This window comes from Sminthopsis crassicaudata, chromosome 2, assembly GCF_048593235.1.
Source record: "Sminthopsis crassicaudata isolate SCR6 chromosome 2, ASM4859323v1, whole genome shotgun sequence".
NCBI lineage: Eukaryota > Metazoa > Chordata > Mammalia > Dasyuromorphia > Dasyuridae > Sminthopsis > Sminthopsis crassicaudata.
In genome coordinates this window covers 434,300,504-434,318,760 of record NC_133618.1, presented here as the reverse complement: position 1 = coordinate 434,318,760, position 18,257 = coordinate 434,300,504, and the positions used below count along the sequence as shown (strand labels likewise).

Genomic DNA, 18,257 nt, shown 5'->3' with positions numbered 1-18,257 from the left:
GCCACAGGAATTCTCCAGAGGAGTTGGCCACAACTAATAAGAAAACAAAAGTTCAAGAAACTAATGTTTCTGAGAAGTCTGAAAATCAAAGAAAATTTGGTAGTGATTTGCAGAGACTACACGACATCTGTCTTTCTGCCATGGCCAAGTAACAATTATCTATGTACAAAGTGCAAGCTGGTCTTCTTTTTTAAAAGACAAAAGTAAAGTGCCTTGAGGAAATCTGTTCTCCCTATTATCAGGAAGAATGCAACCTTCCTTAAAAAACTGAAAGAACTTTTTTTTTTTTTTCCCCCCTGAGGCTGGGGTTAAGTGACTTGCCCAGGGTCACACAGCTAGCCAGTGTTAAGTGTCTGAGACCAAATTTGAACTCGGGTCCTCCTGAATTCAAGGCTGGTACTCTTATCCACTACGCACCTAGCTGCCCCACTGAAAGAACTTTTAAAGGTAAAGATACATCTGTAAAGACAGAGCAGGAAGATGGGAATGACAAGAGAAAGGGAAGGACCAATGAGCACTTAGATGACACTCTTTCTATAGAGGAAGGAGTAGGGACTTTTGAGGAAGAACAAGGGAATGGTGATATAGATCCATAGATGCTGTCAGGTCAGAAAACTGTAAGAGTCAAAAGAAAAAAAACAAATATTCAGAATATGTTACAGAGTACCCAAGCTGAAAGAGAAGAGAGTTAGGTTTTGGAAACAGATCGCAAGCTTAGCACTGTGGAATGAGAATACAGCAGTGATCATCTGGACTCCTGCTGGAGTTCATAATCTATGAAAAGCAGAGGAGCAGCTAATAATTTCTTAGCTTACACTAATGATAATTTCATCCATAAAAAGATGGAGGAAGATGGGAAACTGCTATTTTGGATTAGACTTTTACCAAAAAGGAACTAGGTCCTAAAGAAGAGGTGAGGGGAATCAAGGGGGAAATGATCACTTCATCTTCAGTTTTGAAAAAAGACAGGAAAACTGAGTAAAGTTTGACATGCACATAAAGTTCTTGGAACAAAAATTTTGAAAGGACAGTTAGGATCCTTTGGACCAAAATCTGACAGGAGAAATCATAAGAATGAAATTCTGGATACATAAAAATAATTTTAATGAGGAGAAAGAGAAATGTGTAAACAAACATATGCAACTTAGATTTTTAAAAAGATGTTGATAGAAGATGGAAATAAAGGCAGGTAATAGAAGATGAATGCAAAGCATGGGACTGTAAGAATAATGTCAGGAACATCCAAGTTCAGAATGAGCTAAGGACTGGTAGAAAAAGCTAAAAGTTGACCCCCATAAGTTATTTTTTAAAAACTGAACTGAGGAAAACAGTGATTAAAGACAAGATAGGATTGTTGCTCAAAATGGATGGGCTAATAAGAACTGACAAGACAAGGGAAAGAAAGACTCCCGAACTCTTACTTTATTTCTGCTTTGTCTGTCAAGGATAATGATCTTTGAATTGGAAAAGACTAAATAAAAATGACTAATAGGATAATAAGATCCAAGATAAGCAGAGAAACAGTAGGGAAGTATCTACCTGCCCTTCATGTTATCAGAATCAGATTAACTATATCCCACAGAATTGGTACATTTGACAGTTGAATCACTGTTGTAAATCTTAGAAAGATCAAGATGAATGGGATAAATGCAACAAGACTGGAAAAAGGCAAATGTCTGGATTTTTTAAAAAGGGATTATAGAATTGGCAAACTGTAGGCCAATAAGCATAATTTCAGTTTCTGCTGAAATTATGGAACATAATATTAAAGAGGTGCTTAAGAAATGCACAGAAAAGGAAGCCATAATCACAAAGAGCTAAGAGGATTTCATGAAGAATAGGTCATGCTTGCTTTAACCTCATTTCCTTTTTTGGGATTTACTAGATTGGTGTATCAGGGGAATACTATAAATTTAGTTGACCAAGATTTTAGCAAAGCATTTAACAAATCTCGTATGCTATTCCTGTGGAAAATGAGAACTAGAATATAATGGATTAATATTAGATGATTGGTCAGGTTGAAAGAATGATCATGAATGGTTCTATGTCATTATTTAACAGAATGCTTGACAAGTTATTAGTTTTATGCTGTTCAACACTTTTAAAAATGACTTGATAAAGGTGAAAGATGGCATGTTATAAAATTTGAAGACAAAACAAAATTAGGAAAGATAGTTAACAGATTGGATTACAATGAAGATTCAGAAAGCTCTCATAAGCCAAAACACTAGGATTAATTGAGTAAAATGAATTTTTACAGGGATAAATGTAAAGTCTTACACTGGAGTTAAAAAATAAATCAAAATAGGGGAAAGAAGTCAAGATAGGGAAGGCATTAACTAGATAGTCCATCTGGCTAAGTTCTGTCAGTTTGAGCGGACTTTAAACTCAATATGAGTTAACATTGTGATAAGATAGCCAAAAATTTATCAATTTTAGGCTATGCTGAGACACAGTGTTTGGGATGCCAGGGAAATGCCATAATCAGATCATACCTGGTACACTGCTTGGTTGTAGGAGTCGTGGTTTATGAAGGCTATTGATAAACTGGAGAAGTAAGAAGAGGAAGACCAGAAAGACTTCAAGATGATGTCAAATGACAATCAGGTAAAGAAACTGGGTATGCTTCTGTTTGGAGAAGCCAAAACCTGAAAGGTTAAAGTGCCTATTCAATATTTGAAGGGCTATAATGTGGAAGGAGTCCTGATAGACTAGGAAGTAGAGAAGAACTAGGAGCAATGCATGGAAGCTGTAAGAAGACTGATTTCAGCCTGACATAAGGAAATTTTTCCAAAAATCAGAATTGTTAAATGAGCTGCCTAAAGTGGCAGTAGGTTCTTCTCCATCAGAGATCTTCAAGCAAAGGCTGTCTGGCCACTTGTCAGGAATATTGTACAGTTGTACTTTTGTTCAGTATGGAGTGGACTAGAAGCCCTCTAAGACTCCTTCCAATTCAGGTTCTATGATTAATTAGTCCCTCTGGTCTGGAAGTGTAGCCAAAGGGACCATTTGCTTACTTGTTTGCATGGATGGTCTAGGTCAACTTCTTTACCCTCCCTCCTGCTTTCTTCTCTGATCATTTGAAAACAATTCTTTCTAGCCTGGAAGACCGATGAAAAATTACACTAGTTAGTCCCCTGATACCTAAGGGCCTCTTCCTGCAAAGAGCCCTTCCTATACTTCTCCAGAGTTTCCATTTATCACCACTGTATTCTCCTCTGGTAGGAGATTGCAGATCCAAGAGAAGAAGAAAGTCTGAAAGGTCAGGTGAATAAAGACTTTAATGTGGTCTATGTCTGTAAAGCAGATAGGCAACGGACCTTGGGGAAGTAGAATTGCTACCAAAGGACTTCCTTTAAATTGTACTCTCAGAGTAACCTTCCAGTGATGACATATGACTGGGAGCAGAACCAACTGGAAGGGGAAAAAAACCCTGTGCTGCCCACATTGAGTATGCCCAGAGTAGCATGACCTCCCTAGTTACCATGAAAAGTGGATTTTGGAGATTTCCAACAAAAGGTCAGAAAAGAAAACATTTCAACATATCAATTAGATTTAAAAGGGACTCCCTCCTGCACAACTGGAAATAACTTGGTCTAAAGTGCCTTTCTTTTGAAGGATAGAGTTAACTAATATCTTGCTAGAAGTTGTCTTAGGAACATTGAGTTTTTTGTTCTCTATCCCTGCCATGGTTTGGCACTCATGTTCCGTGGTTTCTCTAGAAGGGTACCAGGGCACTAGGAAAAAGCCCAAGGAATTGTCTTTCCAAATACAAAGCAATAAATCCTATGCAAGTTTACCCCCACCAGGGAAGACCAAGTAAGACACACTTAGATATAAAAGTTCAAGTGGGAGTTAGGGATAACAATTCTGCTAATATCCAACTCTATATTATTACTCCTATCTAAGATAAACCAGTCAAGGAGCTGCTCTGTTCTTGAAACCTAAGAGTTCGGCACTATTTGTGGAGGGCAGGGATATAGCTTAGAGGCAGAGGAGTGGCAAGAAGTGACATATAAAGGAAGGACACCACCTGTATGTTTGAGAAACACACAGAACAAGATGTCAATTAACAGATTGTGCCAAAGGAGTTTTCTAATAGATACACAAGATAGAGCAAAGCTTGCTCCATCAGATCTTTCCCAAACTAAGTCATTTCTGTTTTTGTCCTGCACAGTCACTATGAGAGGGAGACACAGGATAATTTCCGACCAGATAACAGGACCGCTGAGAGTTGACACTAGCTGCTTGTTCTTGGCTGGCACCAGCTTGAAGAGAACAGTACTGCCACTGGCTCTAGGAGTCTTGGCTAAAGTAACTGTAGTCTCCTGAGGACACTGTTTCTTCTCGAACATACTGCTGCTTTGGAAAGCGTCCTAGGATCGGCACAGCTCCTGGTGTACTGTGGGGGAAGGTGAGGAGAGGGAGTAGTAGAGGGAGGAAAGAGAAGAGGAAAGGAGACAGATGTGTCAGAATATCTCCAAAAGCCTGGACACCCAGGGCTTCCCTAACTTGGTTAATATAAGAGCTACTTCCCTAAAATGTGGTCAGTTTAGAATGCTGTGGGATGTGATGGCAAAAATGCTAAATTTGGGGGCAGCTGGATGGTGTACTGGATAGAGTACCAGCCTTGAAGTCAGAAGGACACAAATTCAAATCTAGTCTCAGACACTTAACATTTCCTAGCTGTGTGACCCTCAGCAAGTCGCTTAACCCCAACTGCCTCAGGAAAAAAAAAAAAAAAAAAGCTAAATTTAAAAAAATCAGGTCCTGAATCTTAGTTTTGTTACTTATTATGAATGTGAACGTTCTTTGGGCCTTAATTTCTTTATCTGCAAAATAAGGAGGTTGGACTAGTAGATTTTAGGATCTTTCCTGTTTTCAATCCTATGCTCCTGCTCACCAATCTGATTACTAGCAAGTTATCTGGTAATGTACCTGAGGTGTTGCTAACAATATTGAGCAGAATATCACAAACCAAATAAGCTTTCTTAGAAGAACTTAACCCCTGAAGGCAACTGTACACATCAAAATCAACTGAGCAAAGTCAAAGAGAAAAGACCTACTTTCTATTCATTAAAAGTAAGTAAGTTTACTTTCTGACAGAGGGATGGTGGGAAGAAAAGAAAATACATTTTTTTTTGGTTAATTGAAAAAATTTGAAATAATTTGACAGTGATTCTGAGGATCAGCATATTGAGCTAGTTTTAGGTATTGAAAGAGATCAAGGCAGAGAGATTACCTTCAGCCAGTCAGTCCTTTCTGGCTCTTAAAACACAGAAGGACTGAAAGATGGCAAACCACAGGTACCAAAGCCACTCTCTGCCTTATCACATCCTGGAAACCCTTTGGTGAAAAAGAAATGGTGATTGTTCTTCCATGTACAATTAAACAATGTACTTCTGGTCTTAAGTTTGTGGGTTTACAGATGGAGGGGACTTTAGATATGACCTAATTCAATCCTTTAATTTTGCAGATAAGGAAATGAGGGCTCTGAGAAGTGACTTGTGCAATATTACACAGTTAATAAGTAGCAGAACTGGGATTTGAATCTAGGCCCTTGAAATTCAGGGCACTTTCCGAGGTGTTTATGGTCTTCAGTTATGGGCAAGTCCTTCCAAAATTCTCCTTCAAGATGCTGACCCATATGAGATAGTGCCCCTCTCCATTTTGGAAGGCACTTTGGTGAATTCTTTCCAAATCATCACGGGAGACTCCCAGATGCTGTCATAATTCTCTGCCAGAATTCTTAAAATAATGAGCCAAAAGTCTGTTTAGAAGAAGTAGTGGAATTGGGTATTTGTAGAGCATGCCATTTCATGGTCCCTCCCAGTAACCTACTAACAACCCATGACTATATTGAAAAGCAAAGCTCACTTACTGGTTCCTGTGCTTGAAGCCACTGATGTGCGCCTGGTACTGCTCTATGGAATTCAGTATGATTTTGCATGTGTTGCAGGGGTAGCCCCAACCAGCTGAAACAGAGAGCAATGTTAAAGCATACTGTGATTCTATAATTTAGGGCCTTGTGTTGAAATGAGGAAGATAGTTCATAGAAAGTAAGGATTTATTAAATATCTTTGAGTATTGAGCACAACAGATGATATCCATGTTCCCTTTTAATTTTTAAATCCTCCTTTTTACCTCACTTTTATTTCCTTCTTTCCCCTCCCCCCTCCCCGAATACTTAAGCTCTAATAAATAAGGCTGGCAGGACCAAGCCAGATATTAACTTTGTGATAGTTTTACAGAAATCATGGGATGTCAGGGATGTTAAGGACTTTAAAGAATGTTTATTCAAATCTATATTTGACAGATGGGACAACTAAGTATCAGAGTTATAAAGTGATCTAATCAATGTTACACAACTTAGAATCTCAAGAAGAATTGAAATGCAGGTCTTTTAATGCTGAGTGCTTTTTCTATTCAAATGAAAACCTTCTTTTAAGAATCAGCTTTAGGTTCTCATAATATACCATTGTACGTGTCCTAGCTGGTAGTGCCCTTCAATCAAATTAATCTCTAAAAGGTGCTATTCTTTCTGGGCTTATAATAATAGTAATTAACAAAGCTCATTATTTTGACAAACCCAATCTATCTACTCTCAGGCTTGGAGAGAGTCTGCCTCATAGCCAGATTCGCTCCAGATTTAGAGTAGTCAGGGGCAGTTAGATGGCACAGTAGATAGAACATTGGGCCCTGGTGTCAGAAGGACCTGAGAGCAAATCTAACATAAAACACCTACTAGTTGTATGACCCTGGGTAAGTCACTTAATCCCAACTGCCACACAAACACACACATACAGAGATTTAGGGTGGTCTTTTAAAACAAAGAGCCAATGGGAAAGAAGCCAAAGAACAAGGAAGTTTAGTTCAAGATTTGCAATGACATACAGAATAATTATAAACTAGTTTCTTTTCTTGGCCTCAGTTAAATGAAGGTGTTGCATTAGATGATAACTAAAGAGCCTTTCCAGTTTTAACATTTTATATTTTAAAATTTTTTTCTGCCTCTGACATTGAATGTTCTACATGTTGAGGATCCTTCTGGTGCTATTGTTCTATACAATGATCTGTTCTAAAAAAGGTTCTTTTGAGTTCTTACATTTCATGTTGTAATGTGTCTTCCTATTCTCAGTACAGACTGAGGTTCTAAGGTCCTTTACACAGGGCATGGTTTTATGAATTGTTAAGCATCCCATCCTTATTATTTCACAAGGCCTTATACAACATTGCCATCTCAGAGTTATGTGGCACTGGAATTTTTTTTTACATGGAAAGAACACTGGATTAGGAGTGATAAGACCCTATTTTAAGTTTAGATACCTAAAAAAATTAATGCCTTCCACTAAAATGTTTTGCCTAAGTTTTATACTTCCTTTGAGACAAAGAATATTCTATCTCTATTCTACATAAAATGCTACCCTCAGATGCCAAATTCTCTTAATCCAAGGCCATCATAGATAAGACCAATTTCCAGTAGGAGGGATGTAAGAGATGGACAATATGATCCCAAAGTGCTAACTGAATAATATTAAAAGAACCAGGGGAAAACCTCACAATATGTTGTAGGGATATTTTAGAGATATGTGGAAATAAGTTTTTAAAATGATGAGAAGACAGAGATGAGTTGAGATCTGTACTATGAGAAGTAACAGAAAGCATAACTCTTGGAATTTCTAACTATCATTTAGTGAAGGTATCAAAATCGAGCATGGGATGGGCAAACATTCTCTGAGGTTTCTATAATTCTGGTCCTGTAGGATTCTCCTCTGGATATGCCCCAGCTTATCAATGTCCTTTTTTCCCCCTTAATATTAGTATTTCATTTTTCCAAAAACATGTAAAGATAGTTTTCATCATTCATTTTTGTAAGATTTCATGTTCCAAATTTTTTCTTCCTCCCTTCCTTATCTCTCCTCTCTCCAAGAGAGCAAGAGATCTGATAAACACATGCAATCCTTTTAAACATACTTCCATATCTGTCATTAAACATCCTTCCTTTTGAAAAATTCCTTATTTATTTGTTTGTTTTCCATTAACATCCTTCTTAAAGTAAACTGGCTCCCAGAAAAAATCTGAATAGGATTTAAAGCTGGAAAGAACCTTAGAAATCAACTAGTCTGACTTCTCATTTTATAGCTGAGAAAACTGAAGCCAAGATAGGTTAAAGTAACTTGTCCAAAAACGCACAGGGAGAAGTAACAAAGCTGACATTCAAATCTAAATCCTATGATGTTTTTATAACTCTATAATACTGCCCACTTGTCTGTTCTGGCTCCCAAGACAACATGTCCTTACCTTCTGAAGCTGTAATGGGGGAGTCCTTGCTCTTGCCATAATGAGCCATTAGCTTGACTTTGGTCTCTTGTTTTCTGTGCTTCTTGCCAACATAGTGCTGCTTGGCCATAGAGGGATTGTTGAAAGTTGCATGGCAGAGGTTGCAGAACTTGTCAGGATCAGATGTATCACTACTATCTTCACTGAGACCAGGAGTTACAGCATTCTTATGGAGTTTTGGTAGAACTATCACAAAGAGAACATAAAGATGTTGAAAAGTCTTAGGAGTTACTAGGTTTTACTCTGACTTAGACAAGAAGAAATGGTGGCAATGTCTCTGCAAAAATTGAGTGTTTCCCCTTATTGTAGCAGAAAGAAAGGGATTGATGGGGCTTACCAAAGGTATAGGAAGAAACAATGATTAAGCCCCTCATTTTGGATTGGACTATAACAAGTCAGACTTAAAGTGAGCTTGGTAATTCTCTATTTTTCTGGGAAAAAATAAAACCAAAAACAAAATCCTTTGATTTCACATTTTCATTATCATTACCTAAATTCTACCCCTAACTAGGTCTCTATAAAAGGTCTGTCCTGGGCCCCCATCTTCTCTCTCTATATTCTTCACTTAAGTGCTTTTACTAGTTCCTATGGATTAAATTATCTCTATACAGATGACACTTAGATTTAAACTTAGATTTAAGATTTAAACCCTTAGATCTAAGGTTTAGTCCTCGTCCTCTCCTAAGTTCCAGAATTGTATTATCAATTGTTTCAAAATGGATATCCAAAACACAACCCATTAACTTTCACACCAAATATGTCTTCCTCTTTTTCTATAGAATGAACCACCAGCCTTCCAAGTCACCAAGATTCATGACCGTTGAGTCAACCTTGATTCTTAATTCCCCCTGGCTCCATGCTCCATATCTAAACATTTGTCAAGTCCTTGTCAATTATTCTTTTATAGCATATTTTACATCCCCTTCTTTCCACTCACATGGCAGCAATCCTAGTTCAAGTCCTCATCACCTCTTAGACCATAACAACAACTTTTTCATTGGTTTCTTTGTCTACATTCGCTTCTCTCCCCAATTCATGCTCTGCCAAAGCAATATTCCTAAAGCACAGCTTTGACTATGATACCTCCCACTGTTCAAGAAACTTCAGTAGCTTCCATTTGTCTCTAGGACCAAATACAATTTCTTTTGATTGACATTTAAAGCCATTTAGGTACTTTCCCAGGGTACTATTACAGATTTATTAAATATTATTTCCTTCATTTTCTTTACAATCCAGACAAATTGTCCTACCTGCTATCTTGCACACAAAACAATCCATCTGCTCTCTCTGTTCTATGGGGTTAACTGTCTACATGCTTAGAAAATACTGTTTCCTAACACCTGCTTCTTGAAGACTATAATCTTTTTTAAAGTTCAGTTCAATTACTACTTCTGTAAGTAATCTGCGTAATATCAAAGAAATAAGATTATCAGCTGAACTCCAAACCAAATTCTTACACCAACATCAGTGCTGTTTTCACTGCTTTAACACACTCCTTATTGCTTTGGCCTGAATCCTAAATTGACTTCCACTCCTGAAACTGTCCCAGAAGAATGTAAGGATGTAAACTCCTTGAACACAAATACTAGAAATCTAATTCTGTTTCTGTATCTCTATCATCTAGAGCACCTCTTGCACAGTGCCTGGAATATTGTTGATTTTGAATGAACACTTATAAATTAAATCTGACAAATGCCCAAGATTACATTATAGTGAAATGTGCCTTTATAAGACTACCCTCCTTTGAAGTCCCATAAAATTGGATATGGAATCCTTTCAAAATATGAAATAACCAAAATAATGTCATACATCCTCAAAACATCCCAGTTATAGTGTCGAGGCTAATTTACACATAAATAGGATCAACATTTATTTGTAATTTACCAAGGGAAGGAAATAATCATTTATATAGCCTACTATATGCTATGCACTGTGCTTTTAAAAATAAATATTATTTCATTTGATTTTCATAATAATGTTGTAGGATAGGTGGTATCATTATCCCCATTTTACAATTAAGGAAAATAAAGGAAATGTTAAGTAAATTTTCCAGGGTCACATAGCCAGTTAAGTATCTGATGCCAGATTTGAACTCGGGTCTTTCTGACTACAGGCCCAGCTGCCCCCAGATGCCTTAAAGCATACTCCATCAACTATTTCACTTGAGTCTCATAACACTCTGAAATTAAGTACCACATGTATCATTAGCTCCACTAAATAAATGGGAAAATGAAGCTTGGGAGAGGGATTTAAATTATTTTGTTCAAGATCACATAGTTATAAATGGCAGAGCAAAGATCTGAACCCAGGCTTCCTAATCCAAAGCAAAGTAAATCAATAATAATAATACTTGGTACTTTATAATTTATAAAATGCTTCTGATACATCTTTTCAATGGATTCTGAAAACAACCCTATGAGTTGAGAAGTGCAGTTATCATTTCCAATTTTTAGATGAGTAAAATAAAGAACTAGAGAATTCAAATGATCTGCCTAATGTAAAGAAACAACTTGTGGGATAAGAAGTAAACTCAAGTCACATGACTCTAAATTTAATGCTCTTTCTACTAGATGACAATTACTTTCTCTTGTTAAAGGTTGTCCAGAAATAGGATCTGAACATCGTCTTATTTTCTATATGTCCCTGAAAGAGCTGAGAGTAGAGTCAAGGGATATGGCTCTTAACTGAACTATGAAACAATATATTTGTTGAGTCTAGGGTCAGTTTATTCAGGTGATTAAAACATAATACTAGTGATAAAATATACATAGGTTTGCTCCCTTTGTGGGGCAGATTCCATTCACTCAAATGATCACAGATTGTCTCTCGTCTAGATCAGCTATATTGTAAATCAGAGCCATAGATGCTGTTAACACTATTTGCAAAAAGTATAAACCATAACCCACCAAGACTTTTCAGTCAAACCTATGTTATTTTTCTTTCCAAAAATAACATTTTTCTATGCAGTTTTAACAAGTAGAAAGTGCTTGCTTGGGGGCAGCTAGGTGGTATAGTGGATAGAGCACCAGCCTTGAATTCAGGAAGACCCGAGTTCAAATCTGATCTCAGACGCTTAACACTTCCCAGCTGTGTGACCCTGGGCAAGTCACTTAACCCCAGCCTGTGGAGGGCAGGGGGGGAGGAAGTGCTTGCTTTATGTAATATTTAATTTAGAAAGACCATGTCCACAAGGGTAATAGAATTCTAGACTTTCGATTGCCTCTGAGATGTCATGATGATGTGGAGGGAATGCGAGGTCTTGAACAATACATCAGCAGTGTACCTGCTCTGGGAAATTCTACTAAGCGGAAAGGCTCTGAGTGTAGATCTAATCCCACAACAGTATTTCTGTTGTCTGAAAATAAGCCTAGCTAAGTTTGAAAGGTCTCACTTTTGTATGGATTTTAGGTGAAGACTTTTTTTTGGTTATTAAAAAAACCCCTACCAAAAAACTATCTACTCAATTATAGACGGCTGTGACCTGCATTGATAGAAGGAGAGCCATAATGAAAAATACTGAAAAAATGCATTAACTCTTTTGGTTGACATGACACTCTAGTAATTCATCCTGAGCTGGAAGTCAATTAGAACTCCTAGGGCTTTTTCACATTTAAATATTTTGTAACTAAGATTCTCCATTCTTTATTTGTACAAGTTCATTTTTTTAACTGAAATTAAAACTATCTTTCTTGCCCACCTTCATAGCATCTGAAAATTTAATAAGCACATTATTTGTGCTTCATCCATGAAGGGACTCACCATCATCTAATGAAGATTTTTGGTAAAGATATTGGAGTGGTTTGCTATTTCCTTCTCCAGCTCATTTTAGATATAAGTAAATTGAGACAAACAGGGTTAAGTGACTTACCCAGGGTCACACAGCTAGAAAGAGTCTGAGACTGGATTTGAACTCAGGAAGAGGAGTCTTCCTAATTCCAGGCCCAGTGCTCTATCCATTGTACCACTTAACTATGCTAGAGAAATTACTAAGAAGCAGATATCCACCTCATATAAAGGAAAAACTTAATTAAAACGTTCAAAAAATGGAATGAGTTGCTTCAGTAACCACTGAGCTCCCAGTCAACAGAGGTATTCAGAGAATAACCAATTGTCATGTATATTTACAGGTGGAATGTATACTTCAAATAGACAATCACTAAGGTTCTTTCCACTCTGGAACTTTGATCCTAAGATTCTATGATCTTGAGCTCCATAGGCCATGATTTGGCATAACCCAAATTAATCACGAAATAATGAATATCAGGAACCTAGCTATGCTGCTTTGTCGAAACCAAAATGAAAGTTTCAAATCATTATCAAAAAACTAAATTAAGAATATCAACTAATCATTCCTTCTCATGGGTTCAAAGAAGGTATTTAAGACAGGAAGCCTGGCATTAATAGGGTGAATGAAACTCAGCCAGGAATTAATTCCCATTGTGTGAAGTTAAAAGAGTCTATTTTCAAACCATGTGGATTGGAAATTAATTTCTAGTAGCTGAAAATACAGCTTCCTAGACAATGAAAGCAGCACTAAAGTTCTCTGCTTTTATAGTCAATATCCCTGTTTTTATAAGAAGAGGCCGCATTTGCAGATAAAAGCTAGTAGGGTATGACCTGCACACTCCAAAAAGAGGAGGATTTTGCTTTCAAGTCTGAACACATAGTGACTAGGGAAGATCAAAGTTATTAGAGAAGATGAAGTGGAAGAGGCAGGAGGGAATTTCTCAATATGCTCTTAATATACCCATAGAACTTCTGCATTTTTAACATCTCATTCTCATTCCAGACAAAGGATTAGGGCTCTGAAGTTTCTGCAGAGAAAAATCTATCTGGCTTTAGGAGAGGTTTTTGGTCAAGTCCCTTAAAAACATTTTACTTGGTGTTAGGAGACTTGGACTCAAGCTTTGGGAAGACTATGGGTAAATCAATTTTCCTATATTTCCTTATCTAAAAAAATGGGAATATCAACAATCACTGTATTACTTACCTCATGCCAAATTATTGTAAAGATTAATGATAAAACATGTAAAGTACCATAAGCATTTCCTCAGGTTCAATCAGTTGCCAAATATTTTCAATAATATCTCTACATTTCTTGAATTTGTCACTTTTTCTCTAATTACTATTACCACTAAATCAGACCAACATCAAGTTATGAGTGAATTACTCTAACAACTTTTCTAAACAATACTCTATCTGTGTCCAGTCTCTTTTTCTGATCAATCTTCCGAAGCTGCTGAAATTATTATCAAGGCACAGGTCTTAATATGTCATTCGCCAGCTCAAAAACCTTTAATGCTCCCCACTACATAAAGAAAAAGATAATCTTAATAAATAAGGCCCTCAGCAATCTTGTTTCTACCCATTTTTCTAGCTTTATTTCATACAATTCTCCTTTACTGTGTATGTTCTACCCAATTTCAATTACCTACAGTTCTTCAAACTTGAACCTTCACCTTCTGTTTTTGGACATTAGCACTAAGAAGTCTTCCCCATGCTTGGAATATACAATACTTTTTTTTTGACCTCAGATCTGAATCTGGCTACAATTACCTTGACAGAGTATTACTTCATATTATTACCCATCATTCACTCTTATCTTCCAAACTATACTACTAGCAAATCACCTAAACTTACCACAGTCTTCTGCTTCTCTAACAGGCCTTCTCAGTGCTCCCAATAAATATCCTTTTCATTCTCTCCCTCAGAAGCCTTCCCTTTCTTTAAAACTCAGATCAGTTCAGACACCAACTCTTCCAAAAAGCATTGCTTGATTTTGTCTGCTGAAAATGTCTCCTTTTTTACTTTGTACTTCACATTATACTCTATATCACATTTTTCTTTGTAAAGATCATATTCCCCTATTAGAATATAAGCTCCTTGAGGGAAAGGACATTAAAGTTTTAATTTTTGCATTTCTAGCACAGTACCTTGTATTAGTACTAAATGTTGGTTGAATTAAATTTGTTCTTGTCTTGGCTATTTAGCTTTCTAGTTAATCTTCCCAAATCTAGTCAATTTTATCTATCCTTTTCACTGCAAACTGAATAATCTGCTTATAAAATGCTTTGTATAACATCACTCTGCTACTCAAAAACCTTAAGTGGCTCCTCTGCCTTTACCAAATAAAGCATAAATCATTGAACCTAGAATTCAAGGTGTGTGATATATATATATATATATATATATATATATATATATATATGGTATGGCTCCAACCTACAAAAGTTAAGAAAACTTGCCTTACTTAACACTTTGAACTTTCACTCATTCATTCCATCTTTATCTTACTCTCTTGAGTTTATGTCTTTGTTCATAACAACCTCCAAACTTGGAAGCCTTCTCTCTTCTTTTCTTCCATCTTAAATCAACTGAAATCTTTCCCTTTAAAGCTCAACTCAGATGTTTCATTCTATGATATTTTCTCTGACTCTCCTGGTAAAAGGAAAATCTCCTTTGCACTTATCTCACTCTCCCACTGAAGCAGAGGTATTTGTCATTATTTCGTGCTCCAGCCTAAATGTCCTTCTCTATTAGGCTGTAAACTCTGTGAGAGCAAGATCTTTGCTATTTCTATCTTTACATCCCTAGTACTAGATCAGCCCTTGTTTACAACAGGTGCTTACTTATCTTCTGAATGAACAATTTGATTGAGTAGAGCTGCCCTTGCTTCATGATTATTTTTAAGCCATTCCCCACAAAATTTCATTCTGACCATTAGCCCCATCCCATCCTCAGGCATGAAGACGGTGCAGAGAAAGAGCAGTACCTTCCGCCTGGGAGTTACTCTGCTTCAACTTCATGTTCTTGGCATGGGTCTTCCCCAGGTAGTGAGACTGGGCCACGATGGGGGAAGAAAAGGTCATGTTGCAGATGGCACAGCACCGATCCCTGTCATCGCTATGGCTGCTCTCCTGCTCAGGAGGGAGAACGGTGCCTTTTACTGGCTATTATGGGGACCAGGCTACAAAACAAGACAATTCCACCCCACCTTCTATCTACAGGGCCCTGGCCTTATCTTTTTTAATCCTGGCTTGAGTGTTCAAAGAAGGCAACCTTAAGGTAGGCAGAAGAACAAATGGCTCAATAATAATGCTCCCTCTTATATATACAATAATTGATAACTTTTTAAAGTGCTCATTTGAGTCTCTCAACAGTCCTGTAAGCGAGGCAAAGCAAGGATGAAGGAGTAATAGGATTCTGAGCTAGAAGGAACCTTAAAAAACATTTAGAACAACTCCTTCATTTTATAAGAGAAGAATTAGGCAATTGAGGCCCAGAGAGGTTTGGTGATTTGTCCAAGGTCACAAAGGCATTGAGCAGCAAATTTGTGATTTCAATCTAGGTCCTCTAACTCCAAATCCAGTTGGTTTTTTTTTTTTTTTTTTTTTTTTTTATGACAGTCCCTCAACTACTCCTCTTCCCCAATATCTTGCCCCACAGATCTCCTCCACTCTCTCTTCCTCTCCACTCTTATCTGACAGATAATTGCCTTTCATAGATTAGGAAGCAAATCAGAGAGGAAACTTAACCATGCAGACTCTCAATAACTTCAGGCCTTAAAGCCTTGCCCATGATCTCTGCACTCCTGATTCAGACAGAAGCCCCAGGCCCACAGTTAAATGGCTGGGGAAGAGAGAAGACAAACTTCTGGATTTGGAGAGAGATGAATGGAGTTTTCCGGATTGGGGAGCAGAGTATAAAAGTCCGTCTGAGCTTGGTAGGAATTACATTAACAGAGAGAGCAATAGTTGAGGTGGTGTGAATTATAAGAATAGCCATTGTTCGTGATGTTACTGTGATTTCCACCGACAGAATTTAAAATGGAAAGGAACCTTGGAGGTCATCTAATCCAACTCCTTCACTGTATAAATGAAGCAACTCAGGTCTAGATGCATCAAATGACTTGCCTAGGGTCAAACAGGTAGCAAATGACAGGGCAATCATACATAACATCTAAGTAGATCCTAATCATAACAGTTCCATAGAAGTACCTTGTCACAACTATTACAAACTCAGAATTTACTCCTTTTTAAATAGAAATGAAATGAAGACCATAAACCTGGACTTCCAATGTGTCTCCTCATTCCTTGTACTGGGACACTTGAGAAATGAGGTGTTCTGACAAGAGGAATCATGTTTTCAGATTGCTATTCTGATCATTTGTTACCTGGGAGCCTTCCCACAACCTCTGAGGAATACTGGTACTCATATATTATTGAGAAAGCAAATGAGCCCTCACCAAATTAGTTCCTTTCCGTGTTGGAACTTACTCCAGAAGGGGAATATTTTGTTTTGATAGGTCTACCTTACTGTGGGAGGCCTGCTATTATTACCTGTTCTGAATCTAGCTTCAATTTTTTTCCACCATTAAATTCCTCCTCTTTGTGAATAGATGTGTATCTCCTCACTTTGTTTGCATGTTTCTTGCTCTGTAAAGAACCCAAGAGAAAGAAAATTAAAAATATTCTCTTTATCCAAATGTCAGAATAGTACCTGGCTAACACATTTATTTATCTAGAACATTTCTCCAAGGGCCTCAAACTAAAACATTCTTATAACAACAATACAATAATAATTCTTATATTAAAAAAAAACAAACAAAAAAAACCCAATTCATTTTCATAATAATTATTAATTGCGGGAACAGATATAATATGGAGAAAATCAGGCATCCGAAAGTTGTCACCTAAGATCATACTGCAAAGGCACTGTGAACATGAGATTGCCCACTGTACTGGTCTGAGTTCTATCTGAGGTAAAATCTTATTTGATTATTTTTATTTCTGTATCTGTTAAATAGAATGAAAGGACATCAGAATAGGAAGAGATTTTAGAAATCACTTAGCCTATTCTCCAATTTTACAGATGGAAGACTGTAATATGCCCTCCTGGCAGTTACTATTACCAGTCTGTCCTAGGCCCAACAGAGTACCTTCGACCACTGACCTTTGCAGTGCCAACTCTACCCAGCTCGCCTCCTCTGAGGCCTTCAAAGGTCTCTGGCCACGATCTCTTGAATCTATAGTTTAATAACTGATAGCACGCTCAAGAACAGCCACGTGTAATCTTAAAAGCCTTTATTATAACTACTCACATAATGCCCTGACTTGTTAACTCCCTAGTGAACACCTGGTCTGAAATCCCACGTGTTCACTACCAAACTCCTTACCTCTCTGGGCTATCCATCAGCTTAGCTCGGCCACCCCAGGCTAGGGAGCCAGGTTAAAGAGAGCGACTTGCTGTTTGCAGTGGGCTTATAAAGGGCCTGTGAGGTCTCACATGCACAGCCAACCAGCGAGAGAGCCGTCACCCATTACGAAGCTATCTCAATATGACCAGGATCCCACCCACAGGCAGTTCTATATCCACAGAGATTACTTCTTGGCCACTCAATCTCCTGTTGCACTGTGGCCGCCCTTTTAAAGGATCCTTACAATTCCTTTCTCTTGTTTTGCAGGAACCGCATCCTTACAGAAGACAGACAGGTTTTGGGAGGGGAAGTCACTTGTCCTGGAAATTGAATTCATCGAACTGGCTATGCAGGAACTTGACCTAGTTGTCTGATAGCTATTGTAGAGGTTTTCCCACTATTCCAGGCTGTCTCTCTTCCTTAAAAGGGAGGAGGGGTAGATGTGAAAGCATATATCTAAATATACCTAAATATCTAAATGTGATCATTTGATATCTTCCTGGTTAACTTGAAGATGGTGTTGAGATCAGAAGACTGGACAATGTGCTATGTCCAGAGGTTGAGGGTAGAGAAGGGAGGGAAAACCCTCAAATTCAGTATAGGAAAATTTCATTTTCATTTGGGATATTCCCTTCAGAAGGAATGGGGATACATACAGAAGGGACCATTTGGATTAGCCTGGGAAAACTTTAGCATAAGACAGTTTTGCAAAATGAGGGCA

At 37.6% G+C, this 18,257-nt stretch overlaps 1 protein-coding gene across 8 annotated transcripts in view; it reads right to left on the bottom strand.

Moving 5' to 3' along the window:
- Positions 1-18,257, bottom strand: part of ZNF346 (zinc finger protein 346) — a 36,856-nt gene that overhangs the window by 11,686 nt on the left and 6,913 nt on the right. For 3 of the 8 annotated variants that reach the window (XM_074292217.1, XM_074292219.1, XM_074292218.1), the window contains exons 3-7: positions 16,680-16,775; positions 15,113-15,257; positions 8,302-8,526; positions 5,882-5,975; positions 3,264-4,402 (exon numbers count right to left, since the gene is read on the bottom strand). In XM_074292217.1, the coding sequence (XP_074148318.1) occupies positions 4,297-4,402; positions 5,882-5,975; positions 8,302-8,526; positions 15,113-15,257; positions 16,680-16,775 (666 nt within the window). In that variant the 3' untranslated portion in view covers positions 3,264-4,296. Of the gene's footprint in view, positions 1-3,263; positions 4,403-5,242; positions 5,347-5,881; positions 6,004-8,193; positions 8,527-15,112; positions 15,258-16,679; positions 16,776-18,257 lie in introns of those variants that run through there. The other 5 variants (XM_074292220.1, XM_074292221.1, XR_012486709.1 and 2 more) reach the window with 4 other exon arrangements.